At 36.0% G+C, this 26,384-nt stretch overlaps 1 protein-coding gene and 2 long non-coding RNA genes across 3 annotated transcripts in view; 2 read left to right on the top strand and 1 right to left on the bottom strand.

Annotated features, from left to right (window-relative positions):
- The window catches only part of LOC137660164 (uncharacterized), a 30,654-nt gene extending 15,350 nt beyond the window's left edge, over positions 1–15,304 (bottom strand). Inside the window, exon 1 of the long non-coding RNA XR_011047647.1 lies at positions 15,154–15,304. This is a non-coding gene — a long non-coding RNA (uncharacterized lncRNA). The remainder of the gene's footprint in view (positions 1–15,153) is intronic.
- Positions 87–5,688, top strand: LOC137614469 (uncharacterized). The gene is made up of 2 exons (XM_068344275.1): positions 87–284; positions 690–5,688. The coding sequence occupies exon 2, from the start codon at positions 763–765 to the stop codon at positions 5,686–5,688; it is 4,926 nt and encodes a 1,641-aa protein (XP_068200376.1). The 5' UTR covers positions 87–284; positions 690–762.
- A 6,132-nt stretch (positions 15,305–21,436) lies between the features above and the next one.
- On the top strand, positions 21,437–24,541 carry LOC137660163 (uncharacterized). The gene is made up of 3 exons (XR_011047646.1): positions 21,437–21,593; positions 23,064–23,187; positions 24,491–24,541. It is a non-coding gene; the product is annotated as an uncharacterized lncRNA (long non-coding RNA).
- The last annotated feature ends 1,843 nt before the right edge of the window (positions 24,542–26,384 follow it).

Below are 26,384 nucleotides of genomic sequence, written 5' to 3'. Positions count from 1 at the left end.
TATTTCGATCTGTGATCGATAGTAGAAGGTGTATTATTAGTTAAACACTAATAATTATTTTTAAGTATTTTAGTAATGTTCAAGTTTTGTGAAGTTTGCGCATGCTCACTGACGACAGTGTAAAATTGTGACGGTGGGCAGTGGTACTGTCGACTGTCGACGTGGCCTGTGACTGGCAGGTGGAGGTTGTGCACGTAACCAACTGTTCGTGCGTAGTTGCTGAGGAGTGCAGCTGTGCACTCATGCAAGCAAATGGTGTTGATATGTAGCTTGTGTTCTTTAAGGTATGCTATTGTTTGTGTAATGAGATTTGTAAATTATGGATATGTTTCGGTTGAATAGTCTTATCGGCATTTTGACATTATTCCTCTACTATATTGTAGTAATGTTGTATTTTAGGATGTGTTAACGTAAGAGCTGATAGAAGAAATTAGCCGATATTTAATGCACGAGAAATCTGCTGGGTATCAGAGAGGAGGCATTGTTGTAAGTGACTTTTTGCAGTTAATTGTTACTTATCTTTTAACTTGTTGGTAACGGTGATTGTGTGATGACATTATTGTTATGATAATTATTAGTGAGAAATTATATATGTTTGTTCATATGGTGATAAGGATTAATGTTTCTGCTAAGGTGATACGTAAAAAAAAAAAAATGGGTATGTTATTCTGACTTTTATAATGTTACAGGTCGAAATTAAACGTTTTACGACAAGCTGAGTTTTTATCTGGTACCTGAGCATACATTTCGACAACACTCATCATGACAGATGAAGGGAAAAACGGCAGCTCCACGGGGGAAAATGATAGTGCTAGGATGTCACTGGAAGCACAGAAGAAGGCCAAACAGCGGAGGGGAACCGCAAAGGCAAAACTAACACGTAAGCTTGATAAGTTTCATGAGTATATGTTAGATCAAATGGCATTAGAAATTTTAGAAGAAAGATACGAGAGTGTTGTTAAGGCTTATGATGAAGTTGAACTAGCTAATGAACAGTATTGCAATTTATTAGATGAGAACTGTGATGCTCAATTGATAGAGGAGGCTAACGTTTATATCAAAGCATTAGAAGATAGAAAGTGTGCAGCTCATGTGATATTTGTGAAAGTTAAAGACGAAATGCAGGTGAAAAAAATTTTAAAAGTAAAACCGATTGATGTGCCCAGGTTTCACGGAGATGTGAGAGATTATAGCAATTTCAAGAGAGATTTTTTTAGACTAATGCAATCAAATTATGGGAAAGATCCCTTTGTGCTAAGACAGTGTCTCTCAGGAGAGGCCTTGGATACAGTTCGTGGTGCAGATCATGACTTTGATAAAATGTTTGAGCGATTAGATGAAACTTTTGGGAACAGCAGAACCATTATTGATGTAGTAGTAGAGGACATACGGTCAATTAAACCTATTTCCGAAGGGGATAGTGAGAGTTTCATTAGGATGGTTGATAAGATTGAGCAATGCTATCTTTACTTAGACCAAATGAGTTTGGCTTCAGAATTAAATACTGCTAACATGACTAGCCAGATAGAAAAACTATTACCACCTACTCAGAAGCGTGAATGGGTTAAGTTAGCAGAGTGTGTAGGTAATCGTGACCTATTCGGAAAGTTGTTGGAATACCTTTTGAGTGAAAAGAAATCAATGAAATATCTTAATGCTAATATTAGAAGCAATAATAATATTAAGGCTAAAGTGAATTATACCTGCACTTATGAAGATCAGCGTAGTACAAAGCAAGGAAGAGAGTCAGATGTAATGGAAAGGATAGCAGGACTTGAAAATGCTATTACAAATATCACTGACCTTTTCACTAAAATTACAGAAGAAAATGCTGAACGGAACAGGAATAAGATCAGTGACAACACAAGGCTGCATAGGTGCTGGTATCATGGCTCAGATGGACATGATATCTTAGACTGTACAACTTTCCAGAACTTGAGTATCAATGACAGAATGGAGAGTGTAAAGAAGAAAGGTATTTGCTTTAATTGCCTTAAAGGTGTTCACATAGCAAGAAAATGTCTAAAGAAGTCCAGATGTAATACTGTAGATGTTAACAATGAATCTTGTGGGAAACTTCATCATACTATTATACATGAGGGATTCATAACAGGAAATTCCTTTGTAAGTCTGAAAAGAAACGGTGTTTTATTTATGGTTAACAAGATCAAGTGTGGTAATCAAGAGTTACAAACTTTATTTGACTCGGGAGCTGATATAACAATGATCAGAAATGATGTGGCTAAGGCATTGGGACTGAAAGGAAAATGTGTCAGATTAGCTGTGACTAAATTGGGCGACAAAACTGTGACATACAGTAGTAAAGAGTATGATCTGGTTTTAACCGACAAGGATGGGAATGATGTCAATGTTACTGCTTATGGAATCGATGACATTACATCTCAAGTCGGTAAGGTAGATTTATCAAAAGTGAAACATTTATTCAAGGGTGTTAATGTATGTGCATTAGATAGACCTTATGGGAAAATAGATCTCCTAATTGGCTCTGATTATTGCTCTTTAATTCCAACAGTTAAGGAAACTGTGGCTGAAAATTTACAGCTCAGGGAATCACAGTTTGGAATGTGTGTGTATGGCAGTCATCCCGACATTGTTACCTTATCAGTGTTTAGGAGTAATCCAGGCATTAGCATTAATCATGTTTCCAGTACAATATCCGACTATGATATATCTGTAGAACCCGTAATTGATATTACAGCACAGATAAATGATTTCTTCACCATTGAACACTTAGGAACTGATTGTAATCCCAGATGTGGTAGTTGTCGTTGTGGGAAATGTGCAACAGGCAATGGCAATTATAGTATAAAAGAGGAAAAGGAGCTGGCTCTTATTGAAAGTGGGTTGATGTATTACCCGGACAGAAAAGAATGGTCTGCTAAATTTCCATGGACTAAGGATCCCAAACTGTTGCAAAATAATGTATCTGTAGCTGTTGCTAGACTGAAAGGCACAGAGAAAAGATTGATGAAACTGGGTTCAGACTATGTTCAAGCTTATAATGACCAGATACTTGACATGACAAAGCGCAATGTAATTCGGAAGTTATCCGATGAAGAGGTTAAAAACTATGTTGGTCCTGTCACATACATTCAACATCATGAAGTGTTAAAACCAGGATCTGTATCAACCCCATTGAGAATTGTTTTTGATTCATCGGCAAAGTATATGGGCCAGTCTCTAAATAGTTTTTGGGCAAAGGGCCCTAATATTTTGAACTCAATGTTTGGTATATTACTAAGATTTTGTGAAAAGGCTATAGGCATAGCCGGTGACATAAGCAAAATGTATAATTGCATTAAGCTTCCAGAATTAGAACAACATGTACATAGATTTGTTTGGAGAAATTTGCAAAGTAATCGCAAACCTGATCACTATGTAATGACATGCATGGGTTTCGGGGATAGGCCCTCAGGAATTATTGCAATGTTAGCTCTCAGAAATACTGCAGAATTGTCGGTAAAAGACTTCCCAGAAGCATCACGTGTGATAATGACTAATTCCTATGTAGATGACATAATCCATTCTGTTGAGAGTAAAGCTGAGGCATTTAGCCTAATTAGAGATATTGAAAATGTACTCTCTAAAGGCAGTTTTAAAATTAAACGATGGACCATTACTGGAGATAATGAGCATTCTGATTTTGAAGTGTCCCAGAATAGTAATGAAAGAATACTTGGCCTTAACTGGCAATGCAATAAGGATGTGTTTTATTTTAAAACTAAGTTAAATTTCTCTCCAAAATATAAGGGTGTAAGAACAGAACCAGACTTAAACAAGTTGAATTTCGTTGAAAATATACCTTCAGTTTTAATAAAAAGGGTTGTCGTCAGTCAGATGTGTTCTGTTTACGACCCACTGGGGTTTTTGCTTCCATTCACACTAAAAGCAAAGATTTTGCTACGAGACACTGTGAAATGTGACTTTAAATTAGGATGGGACGATCCCTTGCCTTCCTATTTAAAAGAACAATGGGTGTCATATTTTTGCGAGTTATTTGGCACTGAAACTCTGTATTTTGAAAGGAATGTTAAGCCAACCTCAGCCAAAGGATTGCCTTTACTTGTTATTTTCAGTGATAGTTCAACAAATGCTTATGGTGCTGTTGCATATGCTAGGTGGGAGTTAGAGTCTGGTGCATTTGAGAGCAGGCTCATTGTGGCAAAGAGTAGGATAGCCCCTAGTAGACAGTTATCTATTCCAAGGCTTGAATTGTGTGGAGCTGTTATAGCGTGCAGGATGCGTAAAGCCATTGAAGATGAAATGACATATAAATTTAGTTCGGTAATGCACATAACAGATTCCTCCATTGTTAGAGCACAAATCCAAAAGGAATCTTATGGATTTGGAACTTTCGTAGCCACTAGAATAGCAGAAGTTCAATCAAAAAGTGACCCAAATGAATGGTGGTGGATTGCTTCTGGATTAAATCCTGCTGATCTATTGACCAGACCCCAGGACCCTTTAAATGTTGCAGTTGTCTATTCATGGAAATATGGTCCAGAGTTCATGGCTCTTCCTTTAGAAGTGTGGCCTATCAGTCAATCGGTGAATTGTGAGTTACCTGATAGAATTCATGTTAATCTTGCACAATACTCTGTTCATGAAGAAACCATAATTGATGCGTCGAAATTCAACAACTATAATATGTTAATTGCAGTCACTGCTAGGATATTTAACATTGTTAAGGTGAAATCTTTTAAGGGTGTTCTAAAGAAACTTGAACCTAGATCACTTAAGGAAGCCGAGAGGTTTTGGATTATGCAAGCACAAAAAAGTCTTCCTGAGAACTGGAAAAAATGTTTTCAAAGATTAGGACCATTTCAAGCTGAAGATGGTACAATTATGGTAGGACAAAGAATGGAAAGATGGTTGAAACATAATTGGAACCAAGATAGCTTCATTCTATTACCTGGTAAGCATCCATTTACAGTCTTGTACATTAGTTATTTACACAGGTTGGATCATGCTGGAGTTGATGTTACACTATATAAGCTTCAGTCTAAATTTTGGGTTCCTTCAGCACGTAAAATCATAAGATCGATAAAGAGAGGTTGTATTCTTTGCAGGAAACTGGATGCCAAAGTTGAAGGTCAAAGAATGGGTCAGATTTCTGATGAAAGAATGAGTCCTTGTCCAGCATTCTATCACACTGCTGTGGATATTTTTGGACATTTTCAAATCAAAGATAATGTAAAGAAAAGGACAACTGGTAAAGCTTATGGTGTTATATTCAATTGTATTGTTACACGTGCCGTGTATATTGATGTTGTAGATGGATATGATACTTATAGTTTTTTAAAGTGTTTCAGAAGATTTACAGCGGTTCATGGCTATCCTGATACTGTACACTCTGACTTAGGCTCACAATTGGTATCAGCAAGTAAAGAACTTAAGAGTGATAACAACTGGAACATACACGAGATCACTGAATTTGGAGCAAAGGAAGGCTTGAAATGGAAATTTAATCGGTCTGCAGATGCTGCATGGCAGAATGGGGTAAGTGAGGCCTTAATTAAGTCTGTAAAAAGGTCTCTGTCAATGCTCATAGGAACTACCATCTTAACATTTAGTGATTTGCAGACAACATTTTTTGAAATAGCAAACTTAATGAATGAAAGGCCTATTGGAATAAAACCTGGTATGGATGTAGAATTAGGAACATAATTGTGTCCGAACGATTTACTTTTGGGTGGAGCAAGTAATAAAGTACCATCTGGTTCATAGTCTACATCAGGTGACACCAAGAAAAGGTTGAACTTTATACAAAATGTTGTCGACACCTTTTGGCGTAAGTGGCAGAGAGATTATTTCCCTACACTCATTGTAAGGCAAAAATGGCACACAGATAAAAGAAATGTACAACCTGGTGATATTGTTCTGATTAAAGACACAAATGTTGTGCGAGGAAAATGGAAAATGGGGCAGGTTGTAGATACAGAAACAGGCAGAGACAATAAGGTGAGAGATGTAAGCATTAGATACAAAATACAAAGACCAGGAAAATATAAGGGACAAAGTGACACAGTTATCAAGAGATCGGTTCACAAGTTGGTGGTATTGCTACCCGTTGAAGAACAATAAAGGAGGCGGGAGTGTATTATTAGTTAAACACTAATAATTATTTTTAAGTATTTTAGTAATGTTCAAGTTTTGTGAAGTTTGCGCATGCTCACTGACGACAGTGTAAAATTGTGACGGTGGGCAGTGGTACTGTCGACTGTCGACGTGGCCTGTGACTGGCAGGTGGAGGTTGTGCACGTAACCAACTGTTCGTGCGTAGTTGCTGAGGAGTGCAGCTGTGCACTCATGCAAGCAAATGGTGTTGATATGTAGCTTGTGTTCTTTAAGGTATGCTATTGTTTGTGTAATGAGATTTGTAAATTATGGATATGTTTCGGTTGAATAGTCTTATCGGCATTTTGACATTATTCCTCTACTATATTGTAGTAATGTTGTATTTTAGGATGTGTTAACGTAAGAGCTGATAGAAGAAATTAGCCGATATTTAATGCACGAGAAATCTGCTGGGTATCAGAGAGGAGGCATTGTTGTAAGTGACTTTTTCCAGTTAATTGTTACTTATCTTTTAACTTGTTGGTAACGGTGATTGTGTGATGACATTATTGTTATGATAATTATTAGTGAGAAATTATATATGTTTGTTCATATGGTGATAAGGATTAATGTTTCTGCTAAGGTGATACGTAAAAAAAAAAAAAAAAATGGGTATGTTATTCTGACTTTTATAATGTTACAGGTCGAAATTAAACGTTTTACGACAAGCTGAGTTTTTATCTGGTACCTGAGCATACAGAAGGGACCCTACCCTCGCTAAAATCAAGTGCCGATATGAGGTAATGCACTGATAGCGGCCTGCAGAAGCTTGTGTGTGAGTGGAACTAACAGTGTGGTTTATCTTTAACATAGGAACTTGAGAACAAAACCTATTGTTCTTAAAGACTTACCCAATACCCTCCCTCAAAAAGGTATTGGGGACGTAAAAAGTATTCTTCTATACTTAGGAGGCACAAGGGAAATGGCTCTTGCCTGCAGCGAGATGAGGTCAGCTATGCTGAGGTGCTGTTTTCCCCAGAGGGGAGATGGTGAAAGGAAGAAAGGACCCAGGCATTCTTACTCATTCACCCAAGACTAATCCAGGTAGCCTCAACCCTCTGTTACTAGTCCATCAAGGAGCCTGAGGTGTTTAGACCATTTGTTGTGCGACCACCACAGGACCGATGGGAAAGGTCTCCATATTCTTGTGGGTTACGTCTTTGCAGGTAGTGGGCCGTGAAGGTCAACTGACGCTTCCACATGCCCACTTAAAGCATCTGCGCCACAGAGTAGTTTCTTGAACGCCAGGGATGTAGCAACGCCACTGACGTTATGAGCTCTGGGTCTTAGGATGGAGGTGAGTCTAGATTGAGAGTAACCTCAATTGCCTTCCGATCCCAGAGGGGAAGGAAATCATTGAGGTCCTCCTCTTGACCTTCCCTGTGCTGGTCAACAGTGCCGACACACGGGAGCGAGCTGGTATTGTTCTTTTAAGGTAACCCCACAGACTCCTCACTGGGTAAAACCCCAGTTGGTGGGTTTACGGTTACTGAACGAAGACTTTATTTGAAATGGGCTGCACCTAGAGTACAACACACACTGATTTTGAGGCTTGGCAATCCACTCAGGGACGCCGCTGAGGATTACTTCTCCCAGTCTCCTAGAGAAGGAGACATCAGAAGATGGATCATACAACATACTAACTCTCTTAGTCAAAAGCCCAAGTGAGTAGAAAGGCCGTCTTCCGTGTAAGGAAGCGATCTGCTGCCGGGCATAAAGGTTCATAGAGAGGGGCCTTCAGAGACCGAAGGACCCAAACTGCGTTCCCAGGAGGAGGTTGAGATCCGACGGGGGACAAGTTATCTCACACTTGTATAAGTAAAGGCATCGATGGGAGAGAATCCCCTTCCACGACATCAGTCACAAAGGACCGAACACTTCGCCTGGAAGACCGACGCTGAAAAGTGTCCGAGATGCCTAAACATCTTTTCCGCAACTTGTTGCGAAAGGCCTCTCTGAGAGGGGTGGTGTAGGATTGTCCCAGGCGTGAAGTTGAAGCCAAGCTACGGCTTAGGAAAGTGTTTGCATGTTGCTACTTGGAAGATCGTGCCGTGGAGGAAGATCCCTCGCAACTCCGTCAGGACTGTAGAAGGTACGGGAACCATTCTGCGGGTTGCCATAGCAAAGCTATTGAAACTTTGTCTGGGGCTGCAGGAGGTACGAAAACCATTCTGCGGGATGCCATAGCAAAGCTATTGGAGTTATTGATAAGATCTTGCTTATCATGACTTGACTGAGGACTTTTTCACCAGACCGAATGGGGGGAAAAAACAAAAGAAACAAGGCACACCTCTAGGCCGCCCCACCGATCTTGGAATACATCTTGTTTGAGGGCCTGGTGTTCTGGGACTGGGGAATGGTCGAGTGGGAGCCTGAAGATCAGGACTGCTGCGAGCATAACCACAGTCGGGGACCTCACCAAGTTAAGACTTTGTTGGATACAAGATGATTCCAAGACACTAGGAGCCCACTATCTGGGTGGTTTTGCAAGCACATTCCTGTACCAGGAATGACGCGAGCAGATGGGGGCAACTAGTTGTCCTCTGTCCATCAGAGGCTTTGTACTTCTAGATGGTTCTCTTAGAGAGGTGAATGCTGGTACCTTTCTGAATCGGGCCAACGGACGAAGCTGGAATGGTGCGGTATATACTGTACCAACCCCCCTCTCTTTTGATGCCTTAAGGAGAGCATCAGATCCAGAGGGAAGACGAGAAGACAGGATTCTTTGCAGAAGCTCTCGTCTGCCACCCATCATCCGCGGATTGTCCAGCGGCAAGGGAGGGGGGGTGCATAGCAAAAAACACATCTCGACATGTCGAGACGTCTGTGTAACTAATTGCACGTTCTTGCAACAAAGGGGAACAGCCTGTTCTCCCTCCAACTGCCGCTAATCCGGTGTGGTTCGCCAAATAAGACCAATACCAAATGGTAAACCAGTTAATCAGTACAGCTTATGTTATAATAGCGAATCTCTATAGAGATCGCTTTCTGGACAAGAGACTGTACGGTAATCACCGAACGCATCCAACCAAACCCAAGAGGGGATTGAGACGTATCTTCAATCTATTGTTGGATGGGTAAAGAGCATAAGTCTACTACGGAGTAGTAACACCGAACTGTGAGCATGACACGCATACATGCGTAGTTCGACTTAAAAGTCGTGTCTGGAACTCAGTTGGAGAACGTTGAAAACGTTCATAACGGAGGTTTCTCCTTCTTAGGACAAAAAAAAAAAAAACGTTCGTACTTCTCCGTCTCCGATCGGTAAACTAGCATTAATATTAAATATTCCCTACTAGGGAACAGATATGCTTATGAGAAGTTTCCAGCCAAAGCCTTTGTAGGAGACTAAGACTTCCGATCGGGGGAAAGGAAAAAATGACTATAAGGAGGCAGAACGTAAATGCTGTATGTCTGGTTACAGGAAAATAGCCAAGTAATGTACTGAATAACCTAGTTTCAGTAAGGGATATAAATATACAACTTAATAGAACGGAGTTCTGATTGCAAGATGTATATAGCCCTTATTGGCAGAAAGATCGCTTGCACGCATATATGTACTTGTCCATTTGCGCTAGCGCATGCGTATTCTCTGCCTCCAAGAAATGTTTGCAACAAATCCGGTTGCGGGAATAATGTATGTGCAACGAATCGCAACATTATTGCCGAAAGAATTTTGATCGTTGACTAACTAATATTTTCTTGAATGAGAGGGAACATGTTCTCAAACAAAATATACAGGTATGGAAGTGATCATTTCCCCTTTGGTTTACCCCCTCCCCTTTATACGAGGGGCTAGCCAGTGTTCATTACACAGAAACGGAAGTCTGGTTACCTGTGGGCGGGGTTTGAAACGTTCGTAAACGTAATGAAAAGTTATCCACGCTGTTGCTATCATTCTTTTAACGTCAGCTAACAATGTTCCTTCAGGACTAATTGTTCGAAACAATAACCCTGTAAGGATAAAATAAAAAGTCTCGGAAGCCTATCGTGTAAAAAGGCAAGTCTTTATACCCAGGGTACAATGACGGGGGAGGCTGCCTCCATCAAACGGTAGAACAGAGTTTAAGACAATAACCTCGCGTTTTGTCTTGGCTACAGTGCATGCTCCGTGACGGCTTACGGTCTTCATGGAGTTTTAACAACACTCATTGAAGTTCTGTGAAAACTTCTCAGGAATGAGTCTCCCGAAAAGGGGTGAAGTCTCGTATGTGGGGGTTTGCTTAAAGAAGGCCAGACATAATTGCCATCGACCGCTTTCTCGCTAGTGAGAAAACTACTGTCTAATTCAGACAAGGCCTGCCAGGGAAAATGAACTGGAATGTAAAGAATTTTTCATTTCCTGCTTATTTCCTTCTGCTAACCAAACCACTCGAAGTGGGAAGGTGGAGGGAAGATGACGGTCGTTCGTTCGAAAACGAAAGGATCGGTGCTGGAAAAACCAGACTAACTGACATAGTAATCAGTTGGGAGTGTAGAGTGATGTGTCAAGTCACACCGTTGGAAGACACATCCCATAGGGGGGGAAGGTCGACCACAGTGTTTTCAGAAAAGACTAGATCGCGGAAACCGAGAGATTCGGATGAGAACCTAGGGGGTTCAAAATCTATTTGTGAATAAACTAGTCCTCCCTCATGGGGACAGCCTAAGTACAGTAAAGCTTTCTCCCAGCTCTATGGGAAAACAAGTGTAGGCGTAAAAAATAAATCGAGAGAGAGAGAGAGAGAGAGAGAGAGAGAGAGAGAGAGAGAGAGAGAGAGAGAGAGAGAGAGAGAGAGAGAGAGAGAGAAGTTCCCTTGAAGGAGGAACATCAAGTTGAAGGTTGACAGCGAATGCTACCTCGTAACGTGGGGAGCTCTTGAGCTACCACATGGAGCGCAGGATAACGAACAGGGCGGCCGTAGCAATCAGCCTTGTGTTCTACGTTGCTGCTACCTGTAAAAAAAGGAAGTTGTGATCAATTACAATTCATGCTCCACTGCACAAAATACACTATTCGGGGAATAAGTCACCTTCCTTGTAAGATAATTCCTCGAAAGGGAGCTGGACTGATATACACTTTGATTCAGTAATGAAACAAACACACGGCAGTGTTGAGAACCTGCCGACCATCAGCGCAGGGTAGGGCAGCAATGACAACTCCCTTACGGCAAAGGCAGTCGGATACGTTGTCAACAGTAATTAAAGTTACAAGTATCTAACATAAATCTATATTTCCATTTACAGTATACATATATACACTCGTATATATGCAAGATAAATGAAAACACACAAGAAAAATAAAAACAGAAAAACAATCAAGGCAAGTCTTTGCGGGAGAGGCATAAAGTAAAGTGGTTACTCAGCCGAGAGGTGTGAGTGAGCGGGATAGCCAGTCTTCCCCACCCCCACCCGCTAACTAGTGGATGGGGTAGTTATCCCTCACTAGAATTATCATGGCTCGTCTTTCAGCTACGCCGAAAGTATACCCCTATAAATAGCGGAGGGTTTGTATCTACGTCGGAACAAACTACACAAAGGATGGTACAGTCTGAGAAGATCCAAGTGCAACGGATGGCCAATTATGAAAAATCTTATGCAACATGCATAAAGAACTAACTGAACTCCTATAAAATTCAAAGGAAAATTATTTATATTCATCTAAGAAAAAAATAAATATAGAACACTACAGTACAATTCTATGAACCACAAATTATACAACTATATATGGTAAGTAGCTCTTTCTTCTTGGAGGACACTCCAAAACCATACCATTGCCCTCTAATTTTGGGTAGTGCTATAGTCTCTGTACCATGGTCTTCCAACACTGTCCTGTGTCAAGTTCTCTTGCTCGAGTATACTCAAGCATACCATTCAGTTTATTGCCTTTATTCACTTTGCTATTTTTTCTGTTGGAGCCCTTTATCTTATGGAATCCTGTTTTTCCAACAAGGATTGTAGCTTGGCTTGTAAGAATAATCAGAATACTGTATCAAGTTCCAATGACAACAAACTAAGTGGGGAGGATGCACCAACAGGCAAATGTGCACAAATTGTAAAGCACCTGCGTCTATTTAAGTTTTCAGGATCAGAGGAGTGCACGCTTCGAAGAGCACGCATACAGTAATAACTCGGTATCAGATGAATGTTCACTAATTTTAGTGTGTGCATTAACACAAGAGTGCTCAGAAGCACTGTGGAGTAGTGTCTGAGGTTTGTCATTGAAGGACATAAAGGTGTAACTTTTAACTATAATACTGGGAGATTCCTTGTCATGCTGATGAGAAGGATGCAGAGGAGGTTGAAGGCGTTCCCTCCTTTTCGTGCAGAACTAAGCGGTCACACTGCAGCAGGAGAGGTCAAAGGATAGGGCTACGAGTTAAGAGAGGTTGCAGGCGTTCTTTTCTCTTACTAGAGCGAAGCTCAAAGGTGACTGCGTTTCTGAAGGTGAGGATTGATTATCAACTCCAGTAAAGAATCAGGAGTCGTGGGCTGAAAAGAGGGGGCCATGTCACATACTTCCTCTAAAGTGAAGGCAGGGGAAGACTATTCAGAAGAGTTAAACCTTGGATGTTGCAAGGACTTCAAAGAATCTCACTTATCAATTACTGGTACTTCCCTTTCTTGCTGTATTCCAGCCACTCCTCACAGGGTGAAGACTGCAAGCAGTCACAACCTCTGCAAAGGGGGTACGAAAATTAGGGATCCACAGGAATTCTATTCATAAAAGTTCCACACTACAGCCCGATCCCCTGCCCAGGATCGCATGCTCTCAAGCACACAACAATCAGAAAAAAAGTGAAAAAAGCCAAGTCTGTTAGCACAGAAATGTACGTTTGTACAGTACTACTCAGCAGCTGAGCTAAAGTCAAAGTAGCCACTCTGTGAGCTGGTAAGGTGGTGAAGCTTTTCCTGCTACCCACCAGGAACTACTTACACCTCACTAGAGCTAAAATCTTTACTGAAGTCATACAGCAATTAACGGACAAAGTTTGTATTTGTTTAGGAACAAATACAAAGGTTATTAAAAAAAAAAAAAAAATCAGCATGTCAACGTGACTTGGCGGCTGAAGTCAAGTTACCACTCAGTGACCCGACAGATTTTTTTCCACATAGGAGCAAACTAAATTTCATATGAACAATCAAAAAGTTATACAGTATTCTCTTAAAATACAATAACCATTATTAAGGTACTTTACACATTTTATGACTGCAGAACAATTTAACAGTACAGTAACTTCTTGGCCTATTAAAACAAAAAAAAAACAAATACAATTTAAAAATTAAGATTACGGTACAGTTTGAACTGTAACAAAGGTATGTAATTAGCACAAAAATGTCAGGCGATAATAGAGAAGGCTTTGATTTGTGTAAAAAAAAAAAAAAAAAAAAAAAAAAAAAAAAAAAAAAAAAAAAAAAAAAAGCCTGAAAAATGCAAGCACACAGGAACTTTGCATTAAAAGATTGGGTGCTGTTCTCATATGCGATCTCAAAGTAGTGCTTTTGCTTTGGTATGCAATCTCACCTGATAGTAGCGATCTCACTTCACTACACACGGAAGCAAGAACCATTAGATCTTTCTAAAATAAAATATACTGGGAATAATTATCCAAGAAATAATAATCCATCATTGATATAAGCGTAAGCAGCTCAACATCACCGCTTGCTAGTACATACGGAGCTTGACGTTTTTTATTTTTTCATGAGCGAAGCGAGCAAACAGCAAAGCAAGGACCATTATTTTTTTTATTTTTATTTTTTTATTTTTTTACGAATTAAAAATATTGAGATCATCTACCAAATCAAAATAAATTTTGAGATCACGTCACAAATGAGATCGCATCCCATACAAGCACCAAAATTGGAAGTTCCATTTGGTTCAAAAGTTTAGTATGAGAAACATCAATGGCCCTATAGGCAAGTGACAATAGAACAAGCACACGAAGTCATCACCTCTTTCCCAGATATCATCAACCAGTATAAAACCCTACAGTACAGTTTAAAATTTTTTCACTTTACGCGGTTAATTGCCTTCAAATTCCTAATGAAACATAGCAAATCCGAGAGCACTCTACCATTTATTATGGGAAGATTCATATTAGCAAAATAAGTATCATGACATAAGGTTAGGAATTCTTCCATGAAAATTTTGATACTCAAACCTAACCTTAATTCACCAGGCCTAGTAGAGAGGAGAAAAAAAAAATCATGATTTGCCAACTGTAAATATAAAATGGTTTACCAGCATAACAAAATACTAGATATTTCACAGACTCTAAGATTAGTCGATTGTGAGTGTGGGGTAATGGTTTTTTTTTTCCCAAGTAGGAACCTTTGCATATAAGCGGCCAGTTCCTTCCTGTAGGCATAAAAAATGAACACCAGCTAGCCTAAACTTTCCCCCCTAACCCTATTTACCTAACTGAGGGGGCTAGCGGCCTCTGTGACCCCCATACACTACCGTATTGTTAGTCCGGCATCATCATCGGGTACATCGTACATACAGGTGACCGCTATAATATATACACCACCTAAAATATACTGGAACTTTGGTATACTGTGTTGCACTTGGCTCTTAATTACCAATCCATTGTCAAACACCCGTGAGTACTCCTAGAATAGGGTAGCCTAAAAACCTAATTAAAGTAGGCTACGACATTAATATGGCCCAAATCTTGTCCATTCACTACTTACTCATAATTGACTAAACATAATGCAGTAATTGTAACGATGTGGCCGTGTATCTAATATGGAGAAAATAAAGTTAGTAAGTAACGGCAGTAATGGACGGAAAAAGATTGGTAAGACAGCTGTATATAACACAGTTGTAAGTCTAAATTTTGATAATTCGTAGCTGCATTACTCAAATATTAATAAACTCACTGTAGTCAAATACCACGCCTTCTGTCCCCAAAAGGTACCGGTTTAGTATGTGGCCTACCTTCCACGTGCAATTTTCAAAATATCTTGTTTATTTGTTGTTTTCCATAACCAATTCAGTCTGAATTTGTTGAATAAACACACCTTCCGACTCACCATTGATCACAGATCATGCAACTTCACACCAACCAATAGGAAAACCTTTAAATATTGCAAAAGTCGACAACAATTCCTCGTACGGTGTTTGACAGCTCAAGTCTCGATGGTTGTCGCCATTATCGCCATAACACTTCATAAGGTAAAATTTGACAAAGAAAATGGGATTTCACGATTCTTTAAAGAAAACCACCTTCACTATCACTTCATGTGTAATTCACAATTCTAATTCACAAGATTACTTATCAATAATTAGGACTGTAAATACCGAAAACAACATTGATATACGAGAAAGATATAATATGAATAGTCAAACTGCACGGGTATGCTACTGAAAGAGGATCAAGTTTTAGGGGAAACCTCGGTAAAAAAATAATGTTACCAAAATTTATTTCAAATAAGCACAGTGATTCTCATATTTTCTTGAGAGTTCACTATTGTATTGTAAAGAAATGTGTATCTATGATTTATAAAATTATGAAGATCAGAGTGAAATATTTAATTAATTCATAATTATATTTGTTTCATATTTCGGGACAAAACTAGCTGACTTACGCCATTAGAAACCATACCTCAGACAGTGTTGAGGTTAATAGCCAGTGTTTGTAACACTGGCGCTTACGGTCGGTTAGAAACTAATACAAATAACTTGAAACTGCGCTCTTGGACTTTAGCCCAGAAGTGCATGTTAGTAGAATGCTACTTCCCCCAACTTTGTATGTCTTTTAGACATGTCTAATAAACTTAGAGAGAAAAAATCACTTTTCGATCGATCATACACAATTATTCCAATAACAAATAACATTCCATATAAATATAATGTCAAAAATGGCAGTGATAAAAAAACCCTATTTTCTACAGGTTCATCATACGAAAAATATTTTTAAAATTCTAGCTAAAATTAAAGTGGAGAAATTGTTATCTACCAGTTATTAGTAACATTTGTCAAAATCATAATCCAGCAATTCGTTAACTAAAGTAAATATATATGTCAACAGTCCTACGAACATGACAGAAGTATATATATATATATATATATATATATATATATATATATATATATATATATATATATATATATATATATATATATATATATATATATATATACATATATATATATATATATATATATATATATATATATATATATATATATATATATATATATATATTTATATATATATTGAATCCTACACGAGATGCTTCTTACCTATAAATGTTCGTTCACAAGCAAGTAAAATAATCTTTTTTCTTCTTCTTTCAGTATAGAAAAGTAGCATTTCTCGACAAAACATAATAATTTCCTTCTAATCATTATTATCACCTTCAATATCACTGCCTCTATTCTATACTGTTTTCCTAAGATAGCCAGTTTTGTGAATAGGCAGGAAAGCAATGGAAAGCTGTTGCAGTTGCCAGTTTTGAATATAAAAGGGATTTTACATATATACATACACATTTTTTTCTAGTAATATCTATTTCCAAGAGGTTTGGAGGCCTACTATGAAGAAAACTATGACAACAATCACTGTCATGATAATATTTTGAATATTAAAACAAGGATGTCCCCAGAGAGAGAGAGAGAGAGAGAGAGAGAGAGAGAGAGAGAGAGAGAGAGAGAGAGAGAGAGAGAAACAAATTCATAGCATCACCCTATTCGTATATCTGTATTAAGCAGGTAGCCTACCAACAACACAGACTCTTCAGTCTTTCAGGCCTTTAACCAAGTATAATATTCATTAATTTCTTTTGTAAAACCTTTACATATAAAAATATAACCAGACATGCGCATATTTACACACACACACACACACACACACACACACACACATATATATATATATATATATATATATATATATATATATATATATATATATATATATATATATATATATATATATGATAAATTTTGCACAGGGTTCGATTCCCGACCGGAGCCAAGCTCTTGTCTTTGTGTGATTTCGCCTGGGGCTCTGATCCCGAGGTCGTTAAGAGAATCCAGACATTAATGTATCAAAAATATATATGGCTTATTTGATATATATATATATATATATATATATATATATATATATATATATATATATATATATATATATGTGTGTGTGTGTGTTTGTGTGTGTGTGTGTACCTGTATGAATGTGTGTGTATATATATATATATATATATATATATATATATATATATATATATATATATATATATGGCTGAGGATTAAACATGCAAACACAAAAATGTATAATAACAACTCATTTAAAACTAAGCTGCCATCCCATTCCATTTTTTTCTTTGACCCTACATATATTAAATTCCCAGCTAAGAATGATAATCCACAAGAAATAAATCGTTCTCAGATTTCAATGATGAAACTATAAGCTCAACTAGTAACAAACTTTACTCATTTCATTATCTTTAACGTCAAGATTGGTGTTTGATGTACTGTTTACAATGCATTAACCACATAAGATCTTTGCATCATGTGAATGGGATATTATTTTGACTTATATGTAATGAATTTATCTTTGATAAATGATAAGAGGGAATACTGTGAACGAGATTAAAAAAAAAAATCTGTATTATCATACGGGTAACAAAACATAGGCAATATAATTGAGTGTCAAGATGGAAAGGCCTGGTCTTAATGGCGGTACGTAGTGTCTCTAGCTTGGACAAATATGTACTTTAGATTTTAGACTATATAGGGGTCAGAGGTGAGAGAAGCTGGGCCCGAGTTGGACGATGGCAAGTCCTGAACTTTAAGATGAAACTTTACCTATATAAAAGCCTTTCGTTATTTCAATGTTACAAACAGTTATATAAAAATAATAAAATAAACGGATATACATTATGGTTTACATAAGTAAGAGGTTGAGGTTCACATACATTTAACATATGAGATTAGCCCGGTCACCACGCTATGTGAAAAAATATAAACAGTATTATGTAAAAGAGCCATTACTTACGAAACCCAATTTTCACAATCTTCGTAACTCCTAACAGAATATAACTTTCCTTTTTCTGTGCAGAAAAGTTTAATTTAAAACTAGAGAAGTATTTCATCAAAGAATACACTTTTTTGAAACATTGAAAATTAATCCGGCAGCAAAATGAACACTGGATTTGAAATACAAGCACGACACTGTCCCTTAATTTTTCTAATGTTGAGGTGGATACTGGCTATTTCAAAACAAAAGCAGCGAACTTTTCGCTTCCGAAACACTGGTAATACTGACATTTGGAGCAAAAGAAACCTAGAAGACAACGACCACACCCAAAAAAAAAAAAAACTAACCAAATGTATTGTACCCTCCAATGACTAGGTTACCACAGGAAACAATGATCTTGAGTCATGGTATGGTAAACGTAAACAAACATTTTCCAACTTGATTTGGGAAAAACAATTCAAGATTTTACGTACAAGTTTCATAATTATTCTATTATTTCAGTCGTTATTAAGTTGGATATAACATAAGATAAAATGCCGGATAATAAAAGCGTCGCATTTTTCAGCAGCTTTTAGTCAAAATATTAAATTTACGTGACATTTTCAGTTCGATATGTGTCTTACTGGTAAACCAGTACAATTACCTTTGTTTAATAACCTATCCCAGTACTGTTTATTCATTTGTCAACATAGGATATTTTAGGATATTAACAGAGCAAAATATTAACTGGAAAGAAATTATTTTCAAACACCAAGGCCCGCCTGAACAGACTTTATTCTCTGATGGAGGGCGAGAATTAACCAGTAAAAGTAAAAGTAAAGTAGAAATTTTTCTAGCAAGAAACCCTTGACAACAAGATATGAAATACCATTAATTTTACCAGATAATTCGGCCTTGAACGGCAAAATTTAGCCCATGTAGCCTAGACAAGGGTTCGCATAATATTTACTAGTCACTGTGTCTCTATACACATATATTTTGTTTAGGAATTGGAAATGTAAAATGCACATTCTTATTTAAATGATATCAAGTTTTATAAGTACACAGCAAAAGCAACAATAGAGTAATGCATAGGCTTAACCTCAATCATGGCTCATCATGACTAACTCAAATGTTGGGGTTGAGAACCTCAACATAGCAAGGCGAGGTTATTTCACATTACTTAAGTCCTTAGAATCCAATACCTGTAAGACATGGAAGAAAAATTAAATTTCTGTAAGCTAATACAGTATCGTATAGTAATTAGCTTGACGCCAGAGATTATTCAAGATTTAGAGGTGGTAAAGCTCAGAATATATTATATTGATAAAATAACACAGTTGGATCACCAAAGATTAATATAACAGCTGTCAGATAACCCACTAATTTATATCCTGGAGTTTCTAGTTATCATAAAAATGTCTTCCTTTTCAGCTAATGCATACACGTTTTTAATGATATCATATAGTTAAGCCAAGTTATGACATACCAAATTTTATTAGCTCATAATTCCAAGATTATAAGCCTCTTTTTTTTCTAAATAAAAAAATCTGAAATATTGCTTGATTAAGACATTGTTCTTGATACTAGGTTAACAGTAGCCTACTCCCATTAATTATACTGATAAAAATATTTTAAATAACAGTTTAATTGTCTTTATGCAACTTTGACCAGTTTAATTGCAAAAGATATAGTGGTCCAACACCCTGAACTAATCTTTTAGTGTATTTAAAGAACAGTTTCGTTGTCTTTATGCAACTTTGACCAGTTTAATTGCAAAAGATATAGTGGTTCAACACCCTGAACTAATCTTTTAGTGTATTTAAAGAACAGTTTCGTTGTCTTTATGCAACTTTGACCAGTTTAATTGCAAAAGATATAGTGGTTCAACACCCTGAACTAATCTTTTAGTGTATTTAAAGAACAGTTTCGTTGTCTTTATGCAACTTTGACCAGTTTAATTGCAAAAGATATAGTGGTTCAACACCCTGAACTAATCTTTTAGTGTATTTAAAGAACAGTTTCGTTGTCTTTATGCAACTTTGACCAGTTTAATTGCAAAAGATATAGTGGTCCAACACCCTGAACTAATCTTTTAGTGTATTTAAAGAACAGTTTCGTTGTCTTTATGCAACTTTGACCAGTTTAATTGCAAAAGATATAGTGGTTCAACACCCTGAACTAATCTTTTAGTGTATTTAAAGAACAGTTTCGTTGTCTTTATGCAACTTTGTCCAGTTAAGATCCAAAAGATCACTCAAATGACATTGCAATCTGCGTGAGATTTTACAGTATACTGTCTATATCTTACAGGAATATGACACATCAGGAACAACCTGCTCTGTCTTATTTACTAACAAAATCATTGCTTAAATGGAAGATAGGTCTTGACTGTTATGAAGTAGAGGGAAACTATTAATTTGAGCATAGCCTGACTCAGAAGAATAGTCTTAAACTCTAAGACAAGGTAATCAGTAAGAGAAACCGAGTTCATCTAATTGAAACCCTTAACACATATAAAGGAGGCCTTGTTATCCCTTTCCTGTATCTAGGCCATGATGGTAAGAAAATGGTAAAATAAATAACAGGGTTAATATGAAGCTACCAAACTAAATTCTCTCTCTCTCTCTCTCTCTCTCTCTCTCTCACCACACACACACACACATATATATATATATATATATATATATATATATATATATATATATATATATATATATATATGTGTGTGTGTGGGCCTACTATCTATTTCGTGTTTAGGTAATTTACAGATATTATCATAACACTAGTTCCCCTATCAGCAAATCGACGAAAATATGAAACAAAATTAACTCTCTCGCCAGTGATAAGATACAATATATTTCTTCAATCATCTCTAGCTGATAAACTAAAAATAGTTTTTCCTTGGAAATCTGTCCGTGGTTTAGTTCATGAACGTTCTCAGATTTATACATCCAAAAAGGGTTTCATTTTACCACGCTACCCACGTTTGAATGCATATAAGAGCCTTTAGTTAACGTATTTTACAAGAGTGACTGTATTTGTTTGTTTAGATAAGAAACTCCCCCTTTATTAAGCGTGTTCATGAGGTCTTGGAGGACAATATATTTACTGCACAGCTTATGAACGCCACTATCTTAGTCAGAGTTGCCAGGTTTTCCAAATGAGAAAAGGCCAACATCTGATCAAATGCAGCTTTAAAAGGCCAACCTAATAATAGAAAAAGGTCGAAAATAGAGCATTTAAGGCTAATTAATTTAAAAAAAGACCAAATTTAGGTATCTGGCACGAAAAAAAGGACAAATTTGGATATTTTTTCTGGCCCGAAAAGGCTAACCTGTAAGATTTCAACTAAATCAGTTTATCATGTACCATTGTGAGCCTTTGTGGTCTACAGTGTGAGTCCACCACAGTGCCATTGTGCCACACACAATCAGTCTATTGCCAGAGGTCAAACGAATAGTGTTTCGTAATGTCTTTACTTTGAGTTCGTTCTTCACTTCATATTCCGTACGTTACAGTACAGTTAAGTATGAATTCTCTATTACGTATGAAAAAATTGTTTTCTTTTTCTATCTACTTATAGGTTCAACTCATAATAGCTATAAATTTGTTCCCACTAAAATTATATGAATTTTCTCCCGTTTGTTTCCATAAATCTATTGCAATACGAAAGTTATAATTGTGTAAAATTTATTACTGTACAATGTAAAAATAATAAATACGTCATTACCGTTGCATTATATCGAAATGCTTTTCCTTTCACGAACAGGATTAACATAAAGTTGGCAGTGATTTTCTATTAAATCTAATGTTCGAATTATTATTGAAACATTAAAAAAAGAATATATCAAAAGTGCAAATGTGAATGGACAATGAAAGATCAATTAATTCAACATCCAAAAGTGAACCGTCGAGTGCCCATGTAACACGAGATATAGTTGCTACATAGTACTTTATTATCCCTCTTCATAGCTGATTATTTCATTAAAATAAAGTTGCCAACTAATGTTACAATGCGTAAACATGGCGTATTTAAATGATTATCATATGGTAATCACATACAGTGAGTGCAGTTTATTCATATTTGCAATTTATTTACGCCATGGGCAAAATATCCTGCAAGTTGAGTAGATGAGATAAAGGATCAACATACGCATGGGTTATTCCACTTGCTATGAGAAGCTTTGGCTAGCTGACACCTGTGTTGTCTGGTTAATGTATTGATTTTCAATGTGTATTTAAAATCTCGATTAATAATGCTAACTGAATGTTTTGCTAACTGAACGTTTTAGTCAAAGATATAAACCTATGCTTCATTTAAATCAGACATTCTAACGTTGTCCTAGTTAGTTAATATATTAATATATACGTGACCTGTCAAAAATTGCTGTAATTATTTAGATAGATATGCACACACACAGATTCAACGCTTCCCATCCCATTCCCCATTAGTAATTACTTATCCCCCAGGGTATGACTACTCTCCCCCCCCCTCAAGGGACGTTGATAGACCAGTCACTAGTTAGGATTTGTCGTTGGCGTAACCGAATATATATATATATATATATATATATATATATATATATATATATATATAGATATATATATATATATAGATATAGATATGATATAGATATAGATATAGATATAGATATATATATATAGATATATATATATATATATATATATATATATATATGATATATATATATATATATATATATATATATATATATATATATATATATATATATATATATATATATATATATATCCTACGACTATTGACAAAAGTGCCCCAGTTATATTTCACCAGTAGTCTCTATCTTAAGCTGTTAATTCAATACTTTAATATATATGTGGGTGTGTGCGTGTTCCTTAATATATGCACTTGAGATATATATATATATATATATATATATATATATATATATATATATAATCTACAAATGGTCTAAATATAAATTGCTTTTCCAGATAGCAGAAAATGGCTTGGTTGCGCGAAAACCTGTTGATCTGGGCCCCACACGCCTTGCCCTACCTTATGGCAACAGTCCTCATAGGCCTATTTATTACATGGTACACGAAGAGGAAGCAAATGGTAAGAACTAAGTTTAATCAGTAACTTTACTTTGAACGAACTGTATTGCCAATTACAATGATTTCCCATTACAGAAGTAGGGGAAATTCATCGTGGTTTTGTAACACTTAATTCTGGTGACTCAGATATATATATATATATATATATATATATATATATATATATATATATATATATATATTAAAATAACCCACAATTTATGAAAAATCAAATATAGTTAGCATCTTTCTTCCTTTTCAAGGAGTTGATCCCTTCGAAGGCTGAATAAATTTAATTTTTCATACATTGTGGGTTATTTCATTTGTCACAAATACAAGGAAAATTGTGGATTTCAAAGTATTTCAATGTATATGTATGTATATATATATATATATATATATATATATATATATATATATATATATATAATGTAAGTATTATTAGATCATTAAAAACGTGTTAGCGGGATATGTTCCTTATGCAACCTTGAGACGCTTAGCTTTTTGGAGGAGTCAAGTTTTAGTTTACGCATTCATTGTCATAAAATCTTCAATATAGGGGAGATTTCCCCCGATATTTGATCATCTCAAGGAGGTTAATTGAATATACCTGATAGGTTTCATAAAATTATACTCATCTGTTCTCAAGTTATCTGCATAGGCCTAAGTGTGTGCTGGTGATTATAGTATAAATAAATGCTTCATGATACTTCATTCAATTGAGTTGTCTTAGCAGAGTATGATCTATCCTGCTTGCTTTTAGTTTGATTATTAATTCTCACAAAATACTGTTTTTTTAATATCATCTTATTTATCATGAAACAATACACCAACTATAGGACTGGCTGTCATATTGATACTGATATTCAATGACATCTCTCTCTCTCTCTCTCTCTCTCTCTCTCTCTCTCTCTCTCTCTCTCTCTCTCTCTCGTGGGTATTGAAATAAACAAATACAGCTTAATAATTCACTTTGACAAAAATTATAACAGCTTTGTAAAACACGGTTGGAAAAAAACAAATAGTTTGTCAACACAGGAACGGAGTAAACACTATTAATCAGTGCAAACTCAGAACATTGTCGTGTAAATTGAGAGAGAGAGAGAGAGAGAGAGAGAGAGAGAGAGAGAGAGAGAGAGAGAGAGAGAGAGAGAGAAAAAAAGCTTTTCATGAATATACAATACATTAAAAGTTCTTCAGAGTCAATTTCTTTTCATTAATTTAAAATTACCCCTAATTACTACAGTTTCCTTTGATTCAATTATTATTATTATATTATTATTATTATTATTATTATTATTGATCTAATTACGACCACTCACTAGGTGGCAATGATAGAGAAGATTCCTGGCCCTCCTGCCTGGCCAATCATGTTCAGTCATGATGTTTCTTTCTTTACTAATGCGCATGATGTTCATGTACAGTTGGCTCCAAGAATTCCGGTACACAATACCACAGACTACCTACGGTAATGTGTATCGAAATTCTTGGAGGCAACTGTACATGTGCGCGATGTACGCATATCCATAGACATACATATTACAAATAAATACAACTGTAATTGTATATATATATATATATATATATATATATATATATATTATATATATATATTATATATACATATATATACACATGCTATATATATGTATATATACATATATATTATATATATTCGTGTACTTATATATATATATATATATATATATATATATATATATATATATACATAGTATATATATCGTTACGCCTTTTCTTCTAAGAAGAATGGTTTTAAAAGAAAACATATCAATGTTCACATAAAAATCCCTACTTTAACAGCTGCATTAAGGATGAAACCCTCGTGCATAAAACTTACACAACACTCGCTATTTCATAAAATGACAAAGAGGACTATGACAGCGTATTGAGCACCTCTACACACAGCATCCTTCACCTATAGGTCCTATAGCCTGGCGCACCTCTACACACGGCATACTTCACCTATAGCCTGGTTATTAGGGACCTATCTATGGCAACACTCCTATCACATCATCTAGATTTCTACTATCTCCTATCTTTAAAGTTTCCATTTACCCTCATAACCTGGTCATATTTCCTTTCCAATTTTTCCTCTTGCAAATAAACGTTTATTTGTTTCACTAGTTATTGCAACTCTTCTTGCATATCCCAATCTGTACTGAGTCGTCTGCTAACATCAGATATAACACACTCCATCCATGTTCCATACTATATCTTTGCACAGGCATTCCTAGTATTTTTCACAGTACCCCAATTACAAAAAAAAAAAGAAAAGAAAAAAAAATTGTCAAACTAAATTTTCTTACATTCATATTCACGTTTATACTCCATCTAGATGCTATGAGTAGCCAGAGATGCTCATTTGACTGTATTGAAACATTTCATATCTTTGTAAACAACATATATATATATATATATATATATATATATATATATATATATATACATATATATATATATATATATATATATGTATATACATACATACATACGTACATATATATATATATATATATATATATATATATATATATATATTGTGTGTGTGTAAATTATTGCAAATAATCCCCAAGGAAGGTTCATGATAATTGTGATATATACATCAGATTAAAGCCAAAATACATAAAACTATTGGACAGGCTATTGACAAAAACAAATGCTATAAGTAACATATTCATCAAGGTGGTTGATAGGGAAGTGAATAGAGCCAAAATATGAGCAACATGCTATAAAATGAAAAAATCAAGACTCCTCATTTACAGATCTATACTCAATTTTTTTTAATGAGGCCCATTTGCACGAACTCGCAGCGGTGCCCTTTTAGCTCGGAAAAGTTTCCTGCTATCTGATTGGTTAGAATTATCTTGCCCAACCAATCAGCGACCAGGAAACTTTTCCGAGCTAAAAGGGCACCCCTGCGAGTCGGTGCAAATCTGCCTCACTAAAAAGAATTGACTATAGTTACTTGTTGATTTAAAATTAGCATTCCTCTTCGCTTATACAGAACAGCAAAGTGATACATTGCAATATGCAAAGGCTTGGTCTATTAGGGTTCATTTGATATCCCTACTTCTTGAGTCTGTGGTAAGGCTATCAGTCTTGAGATAGTCTCCAAATCAGATATAATATCTATTTATAACTTGAGCTGACTGAAGCATATATATAACATATATAATAAGAAAAGATTATCTTGGGGTC

The sequence above is a fragment of the Palaemon carinicauda genome, chromosome 20 (assembly GCF_036898095.1).
Source record: "Palaemon carinicauda isolate YSFRI2023 chromosome 20, ASM3689809v2, whole genome shotgun sequence".
NCBI lineage: Eukaryota > Metazoa > Arthropoda > Malacostraca > Decapoda > Palaemonidae > Palaemon > Palaemon carinicauda.
Note: the sequence above shows the minus strand (reverse complement) of the source record. Positions and strands in the feature narration are given on the sequence as shown.